Source organism: Mauremys reevesii, linkage group 9 (assembly GCF_016161935.1).
Source record: "Mauremys reevesii isolate NIE-2019 linkage group 9, ASM1616193v1, whole genome shotgun sequence".
Lineage (NCBI taxonomy): Eukaryota > Metazoa > Chordata > Testudines > Geoemydidae > Mauremys > Mauremys reevesii.
Window position 1 is genome coordinate 27,269,520 of NC_052631.1, and position 22,861 is coordinate 27,292,380.

Here is a 22,861-nt window from a genome sequence, read left to right on the forward strand (position 1 = left end):
AAGTAAGCCAAAACAGTAGCTGTTATAGTGTATAGATAGAGACCCCACCCTCTGTAAGTTTTCATCTCACTTTATCTTTGCTTGTTAAAAGACAGGGAGTGTCACATAAATTGGTAACACCCCAAAAAGTAAAGAGACAGTGAAATAGATGTGATTAAAATAGAGAATGTATGTGAATGAATGGTTAGGGAGTCACCAGCCTGAAGAATTCAGTGTCGGCTGAAGAAGGTGTCAAGTGGGATCAACCAGATGACCCCCCGGAGGGCAAACTGGAATCCACCAACCACACCTCAAAGGAAGGAAAAACAAAACATCTAATAACATGGAGCCAGCCATCTGCTGATTGATTTAGCAACAGCAGAATGAAGCAACTCCTATGAACTAACATAGGGAAAAATCCCTATAAAACTGGACTCTAAAGAATAAGGACTTTGAGTCTATGGTTCTGCTGCCAGCCTCCAGGAGCATCAGATGCATCTGACACAGACTCGGCTCCATCCTCATGACCAAGATACCTGGCCAGTAACTTGGCATGAGCAACATCTAGGCTGGTAACTATAACATCTATACAGAACCTGAATGAATGATTGTGTGAATGAATGTGTGTGTGTGTGTATAAGAAATAAGTAGTAAAACAACGTTGTTTACTGTTGTCTTTTGTTTTGTTATGGTATTTACAATAAATGTGGCATCTTTGCCTTATCCCTCTTAATAAGATCCTGCTGGTTTTTATTATATTGGTATAACACATACACCAAAAATGAATGCAGATTTGTTCTGGGTAGGAATCACTGCTGCACAGACATTCTTTTCACAATTTATTATTCATTTTTAGGATTATTTCCACATTCCACTTTCTGAAGACAAACAAGGCAGACGATATTTGGAGCTGATCTATGCAGGAGCAATACTGAAGGACAACTGGATCCTTGCTGACATAGGGATATCAGTTTCCTCGACTATTAAATGTGTTGTTAAGGTACAGTATGATTAAAAAACAGATAGTCTTAAGTTGTCCAGAAATTCTGTGTGTTTTTTGGTTCTCCTTCTAGACCCTGTGCTAAATTTAACATCACTAAGCAGCAGTAAAAAGTATCTAACCTCAAGAATAGCCACCCTGACCTTCAAAGAATGAGTGTAAAAAGTTGTTATGGTAACATGAATGATTGGTCTTACATTTATTTACATGGAACTTTAAAGACTGTAAAAATAGGGTCTCTCTACAGAAAAGGTATCTCTACAGAAATTGAATTTGTGGAATGAAAGACCTTTACAAATAGGGAGAAAAAGCCTGATACAGCACAATACCCATTTCCCACTGTGGGCAATAGATTTAGGAGGATCTTGTCAGCCATATATTTCTGTCACCCCCAAATCCATTCCTTCCCTCAGTATCTGTGATCACAAATTGACTTTTGGTCATGATCTGTCATTTTTCCTCTGCTGAATATATATCTTGGCAGTCAGTTGCTGCTGCTCCTTCATGAGGTGCAGAAAAGCTAAAGGTAAATTGCATTAAATAAAAAAATAGCACTAGTCTCTCTACTCCCACTTGCACAGGCTTCAGTAGCTCCAGTAAGCTAAGTGCAGCAAATTTTAAGTACAGCACATAGTATAGTCTTTATAATACTACTGATGAGAATAGAGAGAGAGAGAGGCCACAGCTGGAACCTTGAATTTGAACCTCTTCGAAAGAGGGTGTAGATTATATCCCAATCCTTGGCTCCAATCCTACCCCAATGGTTTTGGTTCTGAATTGGATTCTAAACCAGAATGAACTATTTTTCCATTCATGGTTCAGCTGTGAACAAACTTGTGAGAAATGCTCACCATTCGGAGATCTAATCTTGCAAGGTTGCCAGCATTCAAGATGACTGAAATCTCATAAGCAGCTGATCTCATGAGACTTTCACCATTTTGGGCTGAAATCTCAAAATCAGCTATTTAGATTTTGAGACCGTTACAAATAAAGATGAGCCCTGGCCCTTATTAGGCCTCTAAGCTGAACCCTAAAGCAAGCCAAAGCCTATCCCTGTATCCAGTGAGAACCAAGCATTCCAAGTTAATTTTAGAGGCATTGTTCTAAGAAGAATTATCATTCATTATAACTTAACATCATGGTTTGGCTCCCTCCTTAGGATCATAGAATATCAGGGTTGGAAGGGACCTCAGGAGGTCATCTAGTCCAACCCCCTGTTCAAAGCAGGACCAATCCCCAACAGGGCCGGCTTTAGGCCTATTCCACCAATTCCCCCGAATCGGGCCCCGCGCCTAAGAGGGCTCCGCGCCCAGTGAAAATCCCTTCCCTGGCTGGAGGTGCCTTTTTAATTTTTACTCATCTGGCAGCGCTCTGGGTCTTCAGCAGCACTTCGGCGGCGGCTCCTTCAGTGCCGCCGAAGACCTGGAGCGAGTGAAGGACCCGCCGCCGAAGTGCCGCCGAAGACTCGGAGCACCGCCCGGTGAGTACAAGCCCCACGTGTTTTTTTTTCCATTTTTTTTAAGTCATCCCTGCCGGTGCCCCGCCGAAACTGTTCAAATTGGGCCCCACACTTCCTAAAGCCGGCCTTATCCCCAAACAGATTTTTGCCTCAGATCCCACTGTAATTGGAAAATCTTTTCTTCCTTCATTCTCAGGAAGTAGAACATATGATTTCATCTTGCTTTCTAAATGCACCTATATTGAAATAACCTGGGTTTTTCTTGTTGTGTATAACAAAAGTCACTCTTTTGCTGGAATACATGAGAAGGAGTTAGAATTTCAGGGGAATAACTCCTAATTTTGTATTACAGCTCTATGCCAACACTATCAAAGGAAATAAGCAATGCATAAGACGTCACAAAAGACAATAGCAACTCAGGCTGGTATGGTTTGGTAAAATAACTGTATCCTTAATATATAACTAAGGAAAACATGACATATGATGTCTTTTGGGCATAATTTTCAAACCTGGTAGCCTAAATTTGGACACCTAGACCTGCATCTAGCTGTCTAAATTGTTGCTGTTTATATATACCTGGTTCAGACACATTAATGATTATACAGGCTATTAAAAGTATATTTAGACATCAAAATTGGGCTGTCTAGGGCAAATTCTGTCTTCATTTACAATTGGAAAGTCAATAAATAATACTTTGCACTTCTACAGTGCACACATCTGAGGATTTCAAACATTGTCTGAGCAGTAATGGATTAAATCTCCTAGCATCCCTGTAAGCCAGGTATAATTAGTTATTATAAGTATTCTTTCCATATTACATGTTGGGAAACAGAGGCACAGAAGTTAAGAGACATTTCCAGGGAATCTGGGTACAGCCAGGAATACAATATAGGTTGCCTGACTCTGAGTGCTGTGTTTTAACCAAAAGGTCCCCCTTTTTCAGTGCTGTTGCACACATGGACCTAAGGACAGAATATGGCATTTGGGGGCTACCATTTAACCCATGTACACTTTCATGGAATTACTGACTTTAAGTGAACAACACAGCTGAGTGAGGCTTACACAAATTAAAATCAGATAATTACCAATTGCCATCTCATACATTTATTTTTAAACAGTATTTTGACTTGATTGTTTCCAGTTACAAGAAAAACAGAAAGTACTTCAGTCAAAGAAGGTATAAAATATTTTTTTTTATACAGGGCTTTTCAGTGTCTGAATGTCCCTTGTAGCCTGTGATTACTGTGATAAAGTCTTATCATGCAAATGTATTGTCAAGCTTATTCAATGTTAGGCCTAAAACTTCCGAAAGCCTCAAAGATCAAGCATAGCAACCAGAGCAAGTGTAGCAAGTTTGAACGGAAATATTGTAGACCTGTGGTCAGCTGTAAAAAGCAAGCTTTGCAATATTAGGCATAGTAAATTCAGACTAAGAAATATTGTAGACTTGTGGTCATCTTCAAAAAGCAGGCTTTGTAAAATTAGATATGGATTTGTGGTCAAGGTGTAAAACAACCAAGCACTTCTTTAGGCTGCTTCAAATGTTCTGTGTCTGACACATTAACCACAATTAGGACAACTGGCTGTATTTGGAGAATATGAGCGGTGCACCTGTGCATAGATCATAATTTCAAAGTAATCACAACTACCACAGTAAACATTTGGCCTAACCTGATTGGTTGACCTGCTTCAAAACACGGCAGGCAGATGAGATAAAATGTGTAGAGCCTCAGGTGGGTTTGTGTGTGTGTCTTGGTCTAAGAGGTCGTTCTCTTTGATTGGTCAGACCCACACCCCCTGAATGGAGGAAACCTGAACTACACCGACTATCTGTACCTGGCCAGTGCAAAGAGCAGTCGACTAAAGGGTAACGTATTCTTGGCAGGGTAAGGTTTTAAAGTAAAAAAAGTCTGGTTGCATGCAGTATAAAGTAATGGAGTAGAGAAGTCTGGGTTGCTTGAGCTAATTTGATCTCAAGTTGTATTGGCACTACAGTATTACAAATGGTAGTGTCAGGATAATTTGATCTCAAGTCATATCAATGCTGCAGAAGTAAAAACAGTAGTAAAATCTTAATAGAAGTATTAGATTGTTTAGGAATAGTTATAAGTTGCTAATTTAGTAGTTTTACTTATGCTTGTGCCCACTGGTGGCGGGAACAGTATGTGCAAAGTTGGTAATCAATAAGTAACAGTAGCTTTGCGTGTGCTTGTACCTGCCTTCAGTATCACCAGCCATTTATATTCAATGCTAATAGTATGATTTATAGTAGTAAGTAATTGATGCATAATATATTGCAAACAAGTACAGGTAATAATTTGCCATTTATATTAATCCTTATTCAATGCTGGTCTCTATTTCTCCTTTTCCTATTCTGTCTGTGTTGCATTTATAGCTGTAAGTCATTAAAAACCTTTTTTGAGGAATAATCAGTAGTCTTAGTTTTCTCTTATATGGACACTGCTCAACCTCATTACATCTGTTTTGGGTGGTGGGAAGTAGCGATCACCCGTGTGCTTCCTTCTTCCTTTATCTCTGCATAGCCTTTTTCTCGAGTTTTTTCTCCCTCTCCCAAATCCCATAACAGGTCATTTTCCTTAATTTTCTGAGGTGGCTGATTGCTGCCTTTATTTTAAAGAAAATACAACTCCTCCTCTTGGAGGATTTTCACTCTGGCTGGAAGGAGGAGCAGTTGCCCTTTGCATGAAAAGGATTGTTTAATATGGTGACTGGCTTTGCACAAGACCTTTACAGCTGGTCTTAAATCTTAATCCAAAACAATTATTTCTGTCCCTCACAGTCAATGTCTGTAACAACCTTGGCTGTTTTCATCCATCATGAGGAACACTTTTATTCTCTCCAGGGTGGCATTTGTGTGTCATGGGGCTCCTAACTACCTTTCTTGTCTATAAGCATATCAGATCATCTCAGCTACTAAATTAGAGTATTCTGTGCACCTGCCATCCATACGAGTAATCATGTCCATGTTACCACTGCTGAGGGGTTACGCAAAAGTCATGCGTTAATAAGACCAGATACTTGGCCCTGCTCCATTTCCTTGGACAGCCAATGCTGCCTTAAACAGGTGAAGTGCCAGAGTAACTATCCCTAATCACCTTATTACAGCCTCCAGTGGAGGCAGTGTGGCCATGCAGGTGGGGGCAATAAACTCTTGGGGACCATTACCAGTCAGCACAACTTAGAGCAGCCCTGAGGATAAAACCAGACCCTGGCTAGCCTCAGGGCTGAGGAATGTAATGTTGGTGTACAGCCACCTGTGATCTCCACTACCCCAGGTCCTATAACAAGCACAGTTCATCCAGATCTGAGTTTCAGGGCCGTAAGTGTCAGCTGATTTTTCAGCAACGCTTCCTGCATGAGTGCTGGAAAGAAGGAGAACAGGATCCCTGCATTCTCTCCCCACAAACTCATCTATGCAGGGCCAGGCATGATTTGACCTTCAATTTTTTGTCAGAAGGGAGATAAGTGCTGATGCTAAAAAAAAATACCAGGCAAAACAAAGCATTGTAGAAACAGACATGATAAAAGTACACAACAGTACTGCAACCTAAATTTCTGTTTCATACACACAGGGAAGACTGTCTTTTAGAGTGGGCTTTTTTTTTATTAGCTGCAAACTGCAAAGCCATGTTCAGTAATTAATGAGGTGGGCTGTTGCAAGGCAGCAGCTTCTGTGCACTAACAATCCTGGCTTCTTGCCATGGTTGTTATATAAGCCAGGAAAGATCCTGAAGATAGCTTGGCTGTATGTAGGTCCCTCAGTCCATAAACAATAAAGAACATTTTTAGTCTTGCTATTGCTCCACTCTCATAGGATTAGTTGGCCAGAATTATTGCTGCTTCTGGCACAGCATCACTAGGGCTGCAGCGCATAAAAACAAGGAGTGGAACAGTGAGGCAAAAGGACTGCAGTGTTAGGATGTCTTTGAGAAACTTAGCTGCTTGTTTACTCCAAGTCTTCTGGTTCTAGCTTTATTGTTGTTGCTGTTTCCCTGAGGAGAAAGATAAATTTAATTTAATCAAGTCCTTGATCTGTATGCATGTTGCATGCTGTGTGTTTGCTTTTTCTTCAGAAGAGGCTGAGATTTAGTGGTAGGAATTCGTTTTTAAATTGCCTCTTTAAACCCTGATGCAGCACCTCCCTTGGTAAATCTGTATAGTCACTGCCCATTCCTGCAAGGTGGTGACCGCCTCCAGAGAGTCAATAATTGAGAGGCCACAGCATTTTGCTTGAGATGCTCAACACCTCTGGAGAGTAGTCCTTAAACACGTGGCTCTCTTTAGGATTGAGAATTTACATGCATTTCCGTAACACCTATCATAAAACACTAGACGCACCAACAATCAGTACTTAAAAACACCATTTACAAAATATATGCAACATGATGCAGCATCAACAACAGTAATTGATTTATCAATTCACCAAAACTGAGATCCTCTCCAATAAATCCAATTTCCCTTAGAAAAAACTTGCATAATAGAAAAGCTTTGCACATGAAGGTCCATAAATTCTGGTTTTGTTGGAACAAAGGGTGACATTAATTTTGGGAGGTGAAAACCTTCATCCTATAATGTTTTGTCAGCAACCCCTAGGCATGGAAATATAGGAATTGTCAGACCAACTGTCCCAGCTGATATCAATTGTTGGAATGGAATATAAAGAGAGAGCTGGTCTCATGAAGGTTGCCTTCACTAGAAAATGGTATGATGTGGTTTGAACATGACCGTGTAGAGTTGAGTCAGCTGACAAGACTGAATAACACTCAGATCCCTTTCCTCAGTACTCCTTCCTAGGCAATCATTTCTCATATTATATGTGTACAACTGATTGTTCCTTCCTAAGTGGAGTACTTTCCATTTGCCCTTATTGAATTTCATCCTATTTACTTCAGACCATTTCTCCAGTTTGTTCAGATCATTTTGAATTTTAATCCTATCCTGCAAAGCACTTGCAACCCCTCCCAGCTTGGTATCATCCACAAACTTATTTGCTCCATTATCTTTCCGGGTACTGAAGTTAAGATGACTGGTCTGTAACTCCCCAGGTTATTCTTATTTTCCTTTTTATAGATTGGTACTATATTTGCCCCTTTTCCAGTCCTCTGGAATCTCTCCCATCTTCAATGACTTTTCAAAGATAATCGCTAACCTAATGGCTCAGATATCTCCTCAGTCAGCTTCTTGAGTATTCTAGGATGTATTTTATCAGGACCTGGTGACTTGAAGACATCTAACTTGTCTAAGTAATGTTTTAACTTGTTCTTTCCCTATTTTAGCCTCTGATCCCACCTCATTTTCACTGGCATTCACTATGTTAGAAGTCCAATCAAAACCTTTTTGTCGAAAACAGAAACAAAAAAGTCATTTAGCACCCCTGCCATTCTCACATTTTCTGTTATTGTTCTCTTCCACATTGAGTAATGGGTCTACTCTGTCCTTGGTCTTCCTCTTGCTTCTAATGTATTTTGTTTTCTTGTTACCCTTTATGTCTCTAGCTAGTTTAATCTCATTTTGTGCCTTGGCCTTCCTAATTTTGTCCCTACATACTTGTGCTATTTATATTCAACCTTTTATCTTGACCGAGTTTCCACTTTTTGTAGGACTCTTTTTTGAGTTTCAGATAATTGAAGATCTACTGGTTAAGACGAGGTGGCCTCTTGCCATAATTCCTATCTTTCCTATGCTGTAGGATAGTTTGCTATTGTGCCCTTAATAATGTCTCTTTAAAAAACTGCCAACTGACTGAATTGTTTTTCCCCTTAGACTTTTCCCATGGGATCTTACCTACCAACTCCCTGAGTTTCCTAAAGTTTGCCTTCTTGAAATCCATTGTGCAGTTTTCCCTCCTACCATTCCTTAGAATCATGAACTCTACCATTTCATGATCAGCTTAGGTGAAAGTGCCTTCCACTTTCAAATTCTCAACCAGTTCCTCCTTATTTGTCAAAAATCAAATCTAGAACAGCCCCTACTCTTAGGCCTGGTCTACACTGGGGGGGGGGGGTGTTGATGTAAGATACGCAACTTCAGCTATGGGAATACCGTAGCTGAAGTCGATGTATCTTATTTCAACTTACCTCCCGTCCTCACAGCGCGGGATCGACGTCTGCAGCTCTCCCGTTGACTCCGCTACTGCCGCTCACTCTGGTGGAGTTCCGGAGTTGATGGGAGCGTATTCGGGGATAGATATATCGCGTCTAGACGAGACCCGATATATCGATCCCTGATAAATCGATCGTAGTCTGGATATACCCTAAGTGTCTAATGCTGTCATCTAATGCTACTTTTAACAGTCATGTCAAATACGGTAACATTTTCTAGTGAAAACAAGTCCTAAGTGTCAAGCATGCCAGTGACACCACAGAAATAATAAGGGACACACAATCCAAACTATGAAGGGCTGAAATCTCATCAAGTGAGTAGCCAGCCTTATTCTGTTAGCTGAAATATGAATGATCTTCAACTAATGGTGCTTGGGAAACCCCAAAAATGTCACTGAAAATTTTGACTAAGTTTATCACCAGGCATAGCAACTCAAAGAACATATTGCAGTAAGCCAATCTGGAGAAGACAAAAGTACAGGCTTTTGACAAGGCCTTAGTCAAGCACAGAGATAACAAAAGCAACTATGGGGGGAGAGGGGGGAGGCTATCTGAACATCCACAAGCAGTCAAAGATCCTATAGGAAGTCTAGATTGTAAATTGTAAGATATCCTCTCTGCCATCTCTCTTGTTTCACTAATAGAGCCAAATTCTGCTCTAAACTCACAGATGCTACTCAGCTGAAGTTAATGGGGTGCACTAATGTGCAGAATTAGGCTTACGTTTTTAAGCAGTGACCATGCGTTAATTGTTGTACAAGATGTAAAATACAGACAGACCTTACCTTGGAACTGTTATAAATGAAATAAAAATACATGCTCATGACTTTCCTCCTTGCATCTGAAAGCATTTTACAAATCTGAAATAGCTAAGCCTCACAACATCCCTGTGAAATAAATATTATTAGATCTATTTCATAGATGAGTGAACTGGAGCACAGATTTGTTCGGGGCCCACTCCTCCAGGTGTTAAAAGCCCCTCTCAAGAGACGATGAGTGACCTAATGTCTCACTGATATCAAAAGGAGTTTGTTGCTCAGCATCTCACAAGAGGTGCTTGATATCTTGCTGGTTTGGGCCTTTAATGACTGGATGAAGGTCAACCAGCCAGTTTGAGGGATAGCTGGTAATAGAACCTAGTCTCCTGCTCTATCTACTAGTCCAGGGGTTGGCAGCCTTTCAGAAGTGGTGTGCCAAGTCTTCATTTATTCACTCTAATTTAAGGTTTCACGTGCCAGCAATACATTTTAACATTTTTAGAAGGTCTCTTTCTATAAGTCTATAATATATAACTAAACTATTGTTGTATGTAAAGTAAATAAGCTTTTTAAAATGTGTAAGAAGTTTCATTTAAAATTAAATTAAAATGCAGAGCCCCCCTGACTGGTGGCCAGGAGCTGGGCAGTGTGAGTGCCACTGAAAATCAGCTTGCATGCCGCCTTCGGCACGTGTGCCATAGGTTGCCTACCCCTGCACTAGACCACACTCAAACAAAAAGGACAGTAGATCCTTAGATGTGTAAAACCAGTGTACCTAAACTATAGGCACAATTTACAAGAGCAGTGTTGCTGGATCACTTATGTCATTATTATTTTTGCTTTTAGGAAGAAGACAAACCAGCCTTCTATGTATACAATGCTGTAATCCAAGAGAAAGTGCCCATTAAGGGGAGTGTTTATCTTCTTGCTACAAAAGTGTCCCTTTTGAAAACACTGGTAACCCTGAAATGTGGCTTTCCAAATAGTGTTTATTGTCTCAGGACTCCAGAGGGCAGGGAGATGTATGACTGCAACACACTGAACGATTACCAGTTAGATATAGGTATAAGATGGTTTTATTTTCACTACCTACTAAATACAGCAATGTTGACCAAATACGTATCTATAATGTCAGTTTTCTGTATTTAAGGAATTATTTATCATTAAGTTTATATTTAGGGAAACCTGAAAAGCATTAATATTATTGATACTTTTCTAATGCAGATCTCAGTATTTAATAAAAACATTTTGGGTCATATGATGCCCTTCAGAATAAAACAACGTGAAATGCAGATGGAGAGACAAAAATTAATGATGCACAAAAGGAACCCATAATGTACTTCTGCATGCCTTTGTAACAATATTGGGCCTGCATTTGTACCATTGTAAGTTGGGACTTCTTTCACTGGAGCTGCACTGGTATAAAACTGGTGTAAGGGAGAGAAGATTGAGGATTCTTATCAGACTGAGTGTTGCTTGTAAGATAGGAGAATACACAGAAAGCTGCAGAAATCTTGCATACCAACATATAAAATTAATGTTATCCCTGCAAGCTCACTGTGCTCTAGTCCCCGTCCACCTCCCAAAGGTGTTAATCTTGCCCATTACATCAGTGGTTGTCAACCAGAGTCCGGGGCCCCCTGGGGGGCCACAAGCAGGTTTTAGGGGCCCGCCAATTAGGGCCAGCATTAGACTTTCTGGGGCCCAGGGCAGAAAGCCAAAGCCCCACTGCATGGGGTTGAAGCTTCAACCACTCAGGGTTGAAGCTGAAGCCTAAGAAATGTAGCTTCGCTGGGGCCCCTGTAGCATGGAGCCTTGGGCAATTGCCCTGCTTACTACCCCGTAATGTTGGCTCTGGCTTTTATATGCAGGGGCGGCTCTAGGATTTCCACTGCCCCAAGCACGGCGGCACGCTGCGGGGGGCGCTCTGGTGGTCACCAGTCCCGCGGCTGCGGTGAACCTCCCGCAGACGTGCCTGCGGAGGGTCCGCTGGTTCCGCGGCTCCGGTGGAGCATCCGCAGGCTGCGGATGCTCCACCGGAGCCGCGGGACCAGCGGACCCTCCGCAGGCACGTCTGTGGGAGGTCCACCAGAGTCGCCTGCCGCCCTCCCATGGGATGCCGCCCCAAGCGCGCGCTTGGCGCGCTGGGGTCTGGAGCTGGCCCTGTTTATATGCAGAAAAACAAGTTATTGTGACACAAATGGGTCGTTGAGTTTTTATAGCATGTTGGTGGGGACTCAGAAAGAAAAAGGTTGAGAACCCCTGATTACATTACTCCTTAGATAGCATACTGACTTTGTATGTTACGGACGCTGATCAAAGTTCTGTCATTTTTAAATTTAAAAAATACAGTAAAACCTGTGTTATCCGGCACTTTACCAACCAGAAAGCTCTAGAAACTGGCATTTCTGATATCTCCCGATACAAATCTTCAACAGGGTTGCCAGGTGTCCAGTTGTCCCTGCTGTTCCTAGGTGGAGGAATGGCCATGGGGGCTCCATGCGTTGCCCCTGCCCAAAGCATTGACTCCGCAGCTCCAATTGGCCAGGAACTATGGCCAATGGGAGCTGCAGGGGCGGCACCTGCGGGCCGTGCCTCTGCCTAGGAGCCGAGAGACATGTTGCTGCATGTGGGGAGCTGCCCAAGGTGAACATCGCCTGGATCTGGCACCCTGAAACCCTTCCTGCACTCCAACCCCCAGCCCTGAGTCCCCTCCTGCACCTAACCCTCCTCCCTCCATTGGTAAATATAACTCTTAGTTAACTGGAATTTTTTACTAATCAGCACCCCCCATTCCCACAACATGCCAGATAACAAAGCTTTTACTGTAAACGGAAAAAATGCCAGTGAAGTTTTCTGTTAGGTCACTATGCTGGTGACCAACCTAACCAACAAACCAATCTAAATGTAGGATAAGCTATAGCCCAGTGTGTTAGCCCCATGCCAGAATTAGAATTCCTGGCTTCCTAGCTCCTGCTGTTTTGCTTAGTCCACTACACCAGAGATACTCAACCTTCTTCCACCTTGCGTCCCCAAACCAGCAACAGTTTCTTGTAACAACTCAATCTGCTGTAGTCAGAAAATATTGAAGGATTAATATCAAGGCAGGAAATCATGCCTAATGAGGACATCCACAGTTTTTGTTTTAGTTTTTTAGAAGGCACATAAACCCCCCCATGCTCTGAGGCACTAGTGGTTAGACTGGTTGGTTGGAAGCCAGGACTCCTAGTCTCTATTTCTGGGTATCCCAACAAGCTACTTGAGCATAGCACCTAGCCTCCCTGTACCTTGGTTTACCCATTGGTAAGAAAGGGGAAAAAATAATAATGAAATTAATCACACAGGACACGTATAACTATGGATGACAACCAATAGTACAGATAAGGGCACAATTTCTTCCCTCATGTCTACTCCATATAAACCCATTCACTTGAGTGGAGGTGGATCAGGCTTCAATGGGACTCCTCACATGCTTAAAGTTAGGAATGTGTACCTTGCTGAATCGGTGCCTACGTAAAGGGAGAATTTACCCCACCATAACTTTTTGATGCCTGAAAAGCAGTAGATTATCATACGGTTTATTTTTCCCTGAAGTAGAAAATGTAAGTTTGTGGATAAATATATGGAATAAACTAGCATGTTAATATAGACTTAAACTTACCATAGTCCTAAGTCTGGAGAGTGAATATGAAATACAGACCAATTCTGCACCTTGTATAGTCAATTTATACCAGTGTAAAATGGGTGTAAAATACTACTATTATGATCTGATAATGCTTTACACCTACTCGAATTTGCATTAATGTGGATGACTATACAAGGTACAGGGCAATGTTTAATTTGGCCCCTATAACCACAATATTTAGAAAGGGAATAAATATAAAATAACCCAGACAAATACAAATTTACAAGCAAGTAATGTTTTGTTTCTAGGAGTATCTTAGTTGCTGGTCAAACACACATCTGATACCATTTATACAGTATTACAAAAATAAACATTCACCAGCAGACAATCTAAATGTAAACTGCTTATAAAACTGTTCAGAAAAAAAGCCCCAGGACTTGGTCAACAGGATACATACAGAAACTGAACCACTGAAATCATGAGCTAGGTAATCTGATCAATAGTTCTACTATCTTGGATATGGATATTTGGTGCAGGGTCCCAAACCCAGTATATACACAGTAACATTCCAAACCAGAACAGAAACACTTTAGAGATCCAAAACTTAGAGGTCCAGTTTTTCAGTCCTGATGCATTCACAACTGCTGTTCCAATCATTGCAAATGTGGGGGTTTCTCTGTGTGGGAGCTGTCCGCACTCACACTGATTTAACGCCCACATAACTCCATGGAGTTTAAGTGTGAACAAAAAGTCTGCTAGGAAGAGGCTCTAAATGATTAAATTTAGAATCTCACAGCCTATCTGATATATGCAGTTTTAACACTGGTCCCACTTCTACCCCCAGAAACCAGTGGATGTTACAGCCATGAAAAAAAGATCAGGACTGAGACCAGAGTATTTTTAATGCCTTCTAATGAAAGTTTTAATTATAATACTTCCTAGAACAGGAAATTCCTGCTGAACTTCACTGCCCCAGATCGTTTACAGGAAGTTGGGTCTGTGACTATGTTTAAAATGTGAATATCAAAATATAGTGGATTATTAGTAGCAAACCTCAAAGTCCTTTCTTACTTACCATTTATCTGTTTGTTTGTTTTTAATTTTGATTTAAATAATAAAAAAGACACCTATACACAGGCTTTAGGTGCCCTGACACTCAATCACATTTACAACATAATACTTCCAGTGGCATTAAAAAGCAAACCATCAGACAGGAACAATAGCACAACTTAACTAGCCAGCCAGCTACAAAAAGCTCCTTTCAGCTTCCTCCCATCAACCCATCATTTTGAGAACATATCCTCAATCCCCTTCCAATAGACAGTTTTTGCTACATGCCTGAAAGGTCACATAATTCAGGCTATTTCAGACCAAGTAACCAATCAATATCCCATCTGTGTGCAACAGACTGCAAACATCTCCTTTTTTGAATATAAACTAGCCAAAACTAACACCTTTTCAGATTGTTTGGTAGTTTGGCAGGGGCGGCTCCAGGCCCCAGCACGCCAAGCGCCGGGAGGGCGGCAGGCGGCTCTGGTGGACCTCCCGCAGACGTGCCTGTGGAGGGTCCGCTGGTCCCGCGGCTTCGGTGGAGCATCCGCAGGCACGCCTGCGGGAGGTCCACCGGAGCCGCGGGACCGGCGACTGGCAGAGTGCCCCCCGCAGTGTGCTGCCGTGCTTGGGGCGGCGAAATGGCTAGAGCCGCCCCTGTAGTTTGGTAAATTCACAGTGTTAGGGCCGGGGGCTTACATTCTCTTTTCTGGCCAGCCACTAGACGAAAAGCTATTCACAGGTGTAACCTGACATTCCCTCCAGGAGAGGGTTATGGTACACACACACTTCAGCCAGTAGGTTGCAGACAAATATCCTTTATATGCAAACCGAGAGGTTTAGACATTTATAAATTGCAAAATTAACAAAGCTGGAAGCAAGCTAAGTGATTGCATCTTGCTGTTGGTAGGCACAACACTTCGTCTGGATGTGTGGGATGGATGGAAAGAATTCCTGACTGGGTGCCTCTTAGGAAACAAGCATACAGTCCAACGCTTTCTGTCTGATGAAGAACCAGTACTCAAGTACGTTAACTAATTGCATTTGGTTTTTAGCCCATTTTAATTTCTCCAGTCCAAGCACCTTTGTTCCCTAATAATGTCTTTTGAAAATTGATTATGTCTTGGATTTAACTGCCAGTTTACTTTAGTTTTTTAATGTAAGGTGCTATTCAAGCAATTGAAATATCTCCTAAAGGGAGTATAGCAAAAATATCCTCATAATATAAAAAATATATCAGCTACCATTCTAGTAATTTGGAGCCTGATCCATATTGATTTCAGTTGACTGTGGATCATGCTTTTATTTTACAACAGGAGTGTATGTGTTTTAAAAAGTCACTCTTATTTGGACATTTGGGAATTGTAATGACATCTCTGAAGACTGCCCTAAAGATCACCATCACTTCTTCACAATTGTTTTTAATAAACTGTTCTTGCAACCGAGCATTGTTTATATTAGCCGTGTAAAATTCTACTTGCCCATTCACCTGGAATGAGTTTTTCCTAGGCAAGTAAAATATAATTAGTTTTAAGTTGTTATGGTAAAGGGAAGCAGGTAGCTTTTGTGACTGTGCCAATACATTTTCATGGAGAATTTGCAAGCCAATGCCATATTTAATGTCTCCTTAATAACTCTGAACACATATAGACTGTATTGCAGTACATAGCTTTGGTGAGAGATGCAAAGGAGAGAAAGGATCCCAGATCTTATCAATGCAAGGGAAAAGCATCCTATTACTGACCTAACAGGATAAAGAAGATCATTTGACTGTGAAAAATCTTTAGACATGACATAACACCGTAAGATTCATTCTAAATGAAATACAGTATACCAGCCTTTGCCCTTGTAAGAAATCACAGTACTGCATGATAGTGTGGCACCATGTTTAGAACATGGCTACAGACCTTGTGGAACTTGACTTTATCAAGTTTTTTGTTTCCCCCATCCTATGGGGTTACTACAGAAGTGGAGCACAAGATTCTCAATATTTAATTTACTAATTAAAAACCCAGAATGTAAAGTGTCAGAAATATAAACAAATGGCGTCTTTTTACACAGGATGCTAGCTAACAAATGACTTGATGCTACAGATTTGGAAATAATTAATTAAATAAATAATAATAAAATAAATAAAATAATTAATCAGGAATAGTAAATCACCCCATCAATTTTTTACAAGTCATACTACTTTCCAGAAGATGGCAATATCTCTTCTGAATTTAATCTGTTTCCTTTAAATCTGGGCATTATAAACACAGTGACCCTTTGTGGTATCTAATTATTAATGCACTGTAGGATATAAAAGGGCAATGTATGAATAACATACTTGAACGGAGTATTAAGCTAGAATAGAGTAGCTCTCTATCAGTGGAAATGTAATGAAAGATGCAATATAATGAAAATAATTGTCATATGGATTACAGTATATGAGATAGTAGCTCAGTGTCAATATTACTCCATATCTAGATTGTGGTGATAGTCTAAGAAGGTTTATTTTTCTATTTAGTGGCAGTGGCTTTGCATAGCAAGTGGTTTCTACTGTCTTTACCAAGAACAAGGACACACACAACATAAAGAATTGTTAGATAAGAATTAGCTGGACAAGCCTATCCTCTTTACATGTATTTTAACCCTCGTCCCCTATTTTGTACCTGTATCATTTAATCTCCTCCCCCACTTTTAAAATGTCCAACTATTTGTCTCTGAAATACTTGCACTCCTTTTACACTGGTCTTTAAAGATCTTGTGTACTCATCTCACATTTTTTAATGTCATGTGGATGTGAAACGCCTTACTCCGTGTAAACTGTAAATCCTGTTCCACTTTATGAAACCCCTCTTCACCCATGATACCTCTAGTGGGTCATCTTAAAATCTTCTCTCCACAGACTGTAAAATCAGCGTATGCCTCTGTTTTCATTTGTGGATAACAAATATGATCAACAGTGACTAAGCCCTTTTAACAAAGGTACAAATTACTTATTCATATGGGGACCATACTATCTAATCAGCCCATTAGAGCACAAAATTATGAGGCTTACAGACATATCTTGGCATATGTTTGGCTGAATATTTTTGTGCTGTCATTCTGCAAAGAAATATACATAATTTTGAAAGATAACATTAGCATTAGAAAAATACTATGTTGGATTTCTTTAGTTTCTTCTGTTAATTTATTTTTTTGCATGGTTTTTTTTCAGATATCAGAAGAGAGTGGCTCTTTACATGGCAGCATTTTTTGGGCACCTTGAGCTCGCAGCATGGATCCTGAAACAAGGAGTGAGACCCAATGCAGCAGTGGGTGTTCATCCCTATCGAGAATGGTGTCAGGAAACACATCATCCAGATGTAACTAAATGTCCAGTTCATGCAGCTGCAGAAGCAGGCCAACTAATTATACTGAAGGCCTTTGTTAATTATAGTGTGTTGTGCTTAGAGTGCCAAAATCCAGCAGGGCAAATTCCTCTGAACATATGCATCAAACACAAACATAAGGATTGTGTGCTATATTTAGTTACCAAAATGTGGTCAGTGGTTTCTTATCCTAATTTTTCACTTCCCATGAAGATCTTCATTAAATTAAAGCAGTGGCTGCTTAGGGCTCAGAGTCACATCCTTACCACGAAATGGCTTAACCAGGCTGCAGTCTTCAGAACACGCGTGGGGGACACTGTTATCGTGGATGGCTTCACAAAGCCAAAAATGACTTCCAAAGCCAGGATCAAGGCAGCAGGCAATATGGACTATAAGTTACCAAACCTAACTGATCAAACACATGGGAAAGAGTCATGTCCCTTGACAGTTACAAAGGGGGAGCAAAAAGTAATAAAGCTCAAATTACCTCCGTTGGAAGATGCAAATAAGCTCCCTAACATACACAGACTTCACCAAAAGAAGAATATTAGAAAGAAGGTTGCTCAGCCTGGAAAAGATGAAAGTATGGACCAAAACATGTGTTTAGCTAAAGTTCCTTTGCCCGCTATTTCTAGCCTCAGAAATTCACGCCCTCCTTTCTACTATTCAACACCTAATGCTAAATTGCTCTTAAATTCCTCCTCTGAGTGTTTCTCAGAACACAATGGAAGAACTCCAAGAGATAATGCAATCTACTGCTTAGCTATTGCCAGGTATGGTATTCTCTTTTGTTTTCCTTCTTTATGTCCCTCCCAGGTGCTTATATTTTCTTCTCCCAGTGTTTGCTCATGTCCATTCCACATTACATGTGGGTGCACCCCAGGCACAGTCATTGGAGATTTTTCCTTCAGTGGTATCGATTGGAACAGCTTTAGCGCCCTCTGATGCTATGCGCTCGTGCACTGGTATAAGGGACCCAGATAGACTGCACCCTCTCAGTTCCTTCTTACCACCCAAGATGGTCGCTGGAACAACTCCTCTTGCCTTGGCAAGGCTTTCATCTAGTGGCTTTGTTATTCCCTTCTTTCTTCGCAAGTTTAGTTACCTTTAGTGTATGTACATATATACAACTTTAGTGTGTATATATAGTTAGACCCCACAGTTGCGTAGAGGGCCATGCCCCAGTCTCCAGACTTCAAACCCTGTGCCTCCTGTAGCAAGCCTGTGCCAGTGAGCGACCCAGACTCCAGCTGTCTGAGGTGTCTGGGGGAGGCTCATGTGCAAGAGCATTGCCAGATCTGCCACCAGGGGTGGGTTGTGGAATACATATCTGCAGCCACATCTCAAAGAACAACTGTTACAACAGGTAAGTAACTGTATTTTGTAAGTATAATAATATGATTTGATTTACAGTTCTGTTTTGTCCTCGTTATTAAAATGCATGAGAAAAGGAACCAAAATACGTAGAAGCTGATCCAAAAACAATCAGGTTTTTTAAAGCTGTATTTTGTTTGTGTGACGTTACAACTGGTCACTAAGGGTTTTTAATCATGGACTGGTGAATTATAATTGGCACTTTCTTGGAAGTTACAGATAGCCAATATTTGCAGAGACAAGGTGGATGAGGTATTACCTTTTATTGGACCAAACATCTGGTAGTGAGAGAGACAAGCTTTCGAGCTACACAGAGCTCTTCCTTAAGTCTGGGAAAGGTACTAAGGTAAATGGTCCCTTAGAATATGTGCTAACAACTTACACTAAATTATCTGTTTGACCTTGTATTTAGCTGACACTCTGAATACCTTTCCCTGACCTGAGGAAGGCTCTGTGTAGCTTGAAAGCTTGTCTCTCTCATCACCAGAAGTTGGTCCAATAAAAGAACAATCATTTTCCCTCCAGAAACTTTTTTCTTCCTTTACTGTAATTAATGAATCTGAGGTGTATAAAGGTCCTCACTCACCTTGTCTCTCTTATACCTTAGCACCCACACGGCTACCACAACATTACGGATAGATATTTGCAGGAAATTTTTGTAGGATATGTTTGAGGGATTACTGCCACCTACTGGTAGCAGCTATTAGCATACATATCGGTTACAATTGAGGCCTCGTACTGAGAATAATCGTTGATGGAAGAACAACTTTATGTGACCAGAATCCTTGCACTTAGCCAATGCCCTTCAGTCTAGAAATATAAGTAGTAAGATTCAGAGAAGGCTGAAAAAATTCTTAAACAACAAACATAGAAGAACTATGTACAGGAGTGAAAGTAAGGCAGTATGGGCCGGTTCAGCGTACCAGTAAAAAGCCAGTACCGGCCCGTACCACTGACTTTAAAGCGCTGCCACAGCAGGGATTTAAGGACTCTGCTTAAAGCGCTGCCATCATAAGAACATAAGAACATAAGAAAGGCCGTACCGGGTCAGACCAAAGGTCCATCTAGCCCAGTATCTGTCTACCGACAGTGGCCAATGCCAGGTGCCCCTGAGGGAGTGAACCTAACAGGCAATGATCAAGTGATCTCTCTCCTGCCATCCATCTCCATCCTCTGACGAACAGAGGCTAGGGACACCATTCTGACTGTGCGCTGCGTGAAGAAGAACTTCCTTTTATTTGTTTTAAACCTGCTGCCTATTAATTTCATTTGGTGACCCCTAGTTCTTGTATTATGGGAATAAGTAAATAACTTTTCCTTATCCACTTTCTCAACATCACTCATGATTTTATATACCTCTATCATGTCCCCTTAGTCTCCTCTTTTCCAAACTGAAAGAGTCCTAGCCTTTTTTCTTTCCTCATATAGTGCTAGAATATCTTTTTGAGGTGAGCGCTGCCACAGCAGGGATTTAAGGACTCTGCTTAAAGCGCTGCCATCGCAGTACTTTAACGTTGCTGCCCCTTTTGCACCCCCCATTGGCGGCCCTGCCGGGTCCCTACCAGTGGGGCCGTCAATGGGGAGGGGCGCAAAAGGGGCAGCGATGACCCGGCAAGGCTGCCGATGGGGGGCGCAAAAGGGGCAGCCAGTGGGGCAGGGCAAAAGAAGTCGCTTCCCTGGGGCTGTGATTTAAAAGGGCCTGGGGCTCCAGCCTCCGCTGCTACCACTGGCTAGAGCCCTGGGCCCTTTAAATTGCTGCTGGAGTGCAGATGGACTGGCTGAGGGACGCTGACCCCAGCCCCGCCCCTTCTGACCGAGGCTCCGCCCTTCCAGGTGGGCCAGAGTGGCCCCATACTGACTAGATAACACGGTAAATTATGAGTGAGGAAGTACTACACATTCCCAGGAATATTAAACATGCACAATAAGAGGGGGGTTATGCAAATTATGCAGAAGAAGTTAATAAGACACTTTTAAAGGAAAAATAATTACCTTGTTGAATCTGCAACTAAGTGAAGACATCAGAATTTGGACCGATATAAGGGAATTAAGTACATGCCTAATTTTAAGCACCATTGGCTTCAAAGGCACTCCTCATGGACTTAAGTGTCTTGATGAATTAGGGTGTTAGTGTTTATTCAGTCAATGGGAATTTGTCTCAGTAAATGTTGAGTGAGGAGCTCAGGATCTGGCACATTGTTATTGTCTCCTTTCATTTTAAAAATCAAACTGTTGGGAGGAGGGTGGACTCCTTTGCCTTCAGGGGAAGAAAGTCGCTGTGACACTGTTAAAGGGCAGAAAAATGTCAAGAAAAACAGATGATTTTGAATTGCTGTTAGTAATAGGTGGCAGGAAGAATCTGTCAGATTTTTTTTTATGGCTGAAAGACAGGGAGAAGAGAAATGTATGATTCCAAGGTGCAAATGGAAACATTGAAAAGTGTGAAGTGAGCCTGTGCCAAGCTTGAGTCTATTTCCACTAAGCGATAACTCAGAGGTTCCCAAAATTTTTGCTGGCATGACCCCGTTTTAATGAACTATTTCCTCCTGAGACCCCAGACAGCATTGAGGACTCCATTTTGGAGAGCAAAATGGCATTCTCTGCACAGCGTGAACTTGCATGCCCCATACACATGAGGTTATACCGCCTGGAGGACGCCATTTTGCTTTACAAAATGGTGTCCGCCGCACAGTGTGACCTCATACTTATGGCACATGCGAGGTCACACTGTGCAGAGGTAGGGTGACCCACCTGTCCCTAATTGGTCAGGACAGTCAGGGGCGGCTCTAGAAAATAGGCTGCCCCAGGCAGCGCGGTGTGCTGCGCCGCCCTTCCTCGGTCCCGCGGCGGGTCCCCTCTTCCCGCGGCTCCGGTTGAGCTCCTGCGGCAGGTCCACCGGAGCCCCGGGAACAGCGGACCTCCCGCGGGCACGGCTGCGGACGGTACGCGGGTCCAGCGGCTCCGGTGGACCTGCCGCAGTCATGCCTGCGGGAGGTCCAGCCGAGCCGCGGGACGAGCGCCCCCTCCGCAGTCATGCCTGCGGCAGGTCCGGTCGTCCGCGGCTCCGGTGGACCTCCCGCAGGCATGACTGCGGCAGGTCCACCGGCCCAGCCTGCCGCCCCCTAGATTTGGCCGCCCTAGGCAACAGCTTGGTTTGCTGTTGCCTAGAGCCGCCCCTGAGGACAGTCCCAAAATGTACATTTCAAGTCCGGGTCAGCATTTGTCCTAAATTTCCTGCAGCGCCCTTCCGCACCTGCCCGAGGCTCAGGGGTGATGCCAGCCTTTTCTTGGTGGGGTGGATGAGGTGGGCCTTAGGCCCCCCCCAGGCCATGAGGTCCTGTCCCCTGCTCCTCCTCTTCCCCCCCAAAGCCCTGCCCCTGGCCAGGCCAGAAGCTAGAGCCAGGCAGTAATGAGAGCCACCCAGGGAGCCCAAAATGCTGTGTAGAGCCCTGGATGATTCACCTGCCCTGAGTGGCATGCCCCGGGGGCAGGGACACAGGCCAGGGACTCCTCTTGGGCACCCTGGCCTCCCACCCAGGGCAGGTGGAGGGTCCAGTGCTGCCCACCAAGGCGGCCCGGGGGGGGGGGCAAGTGGGGCAATTTGCCCCGGGCCCTGCAAGGGCCCCTACAAGAATATAGTATTCTATAGTATTGCAACTTTTTTTTATGGAAGGGGCCCCTGAAATTGCTTTGCCCCAGGCCCCCGAATCCTCTGGGCAGCCCTGCTCCCCACTGCAGTCCAGGCTCCCTAGGCGGCTCTTACCACTGCCCAGCTTTGGCTTCTGGCCTGGCCAGAGCCTCAGGGGGAAGTGGAGGAGCCGAGGGGCAGGGCTCCTGCATGTGTCCCATTTTTGCATGTTGAAAGGGTGGTCAGATATAGTACCTATCTATAAAAATGGGAATAAGGACAGCCCAGGGAATTATAGACCTGTCAGCTTAACTTCAGTACCTGAATTCAAACAATCAATTTGAATAAGGTAAGAGTCAACATGGATTTGTCAAGAACAAATAATGTCAAACCAACCTAATATCCTTCTTTGACAGGATAACAAGCCTTGTGGATAGGGAGAAAGCAGAAGATGGTGATATATGTTAACTTTAGTAAGGCTTTTGATATTGGTTTACATGACCTCAGAAA

At 42.6% G+C, this 22,861-nt stretch overlaps 1 protein-coding gene across 9 annotated transcripts in view; it reads left to right on the plus strand.

Annotated features, from left to right (window-relative positions):
- ANKUB1 (ankyrin repeat and ubiquitin domain containing 1) overlaps positions 1-22,861 on the plus strand; it is a 45,696-nt gene that overhangs the window by 18,503 nt on the left and 4,332 nt on the right. For 2 of the 9 annotated variants that reach the window (XM_039487868.1, XM_039487873.1), the window contains exons 2-6: positions 836-979; positions 4,225-4,324; positions 10,165-10,381; positions 14,904-15,018; positions 17,196-18,122. In XM_039487868.1, the coding sequence (XP_039343802.1) occupies positions 10,339-10,381; positions 14,904-15,018; positions 17,196-18,122 (1,085 nt within the window). In that variant the 5' untranslated portion in view covers positions 836-979; positions 4,225-4,324; positions 10,165-10,338. Of the gene's footprint in view, positions 1-835; positions 980-2,790; positions 2,863-3,589; positions 3,616-4,224; positions 4,325-10,164; positions 10,382-14,903; positions 15,019-17,195; positions 18,123-22,861 lie in introns of those variants that run through there. The other 7 variants (XM_039487867.1, XM_039487865.1, XM_039487870.1 and 4 more) reach the window with 6 other exon arrangements.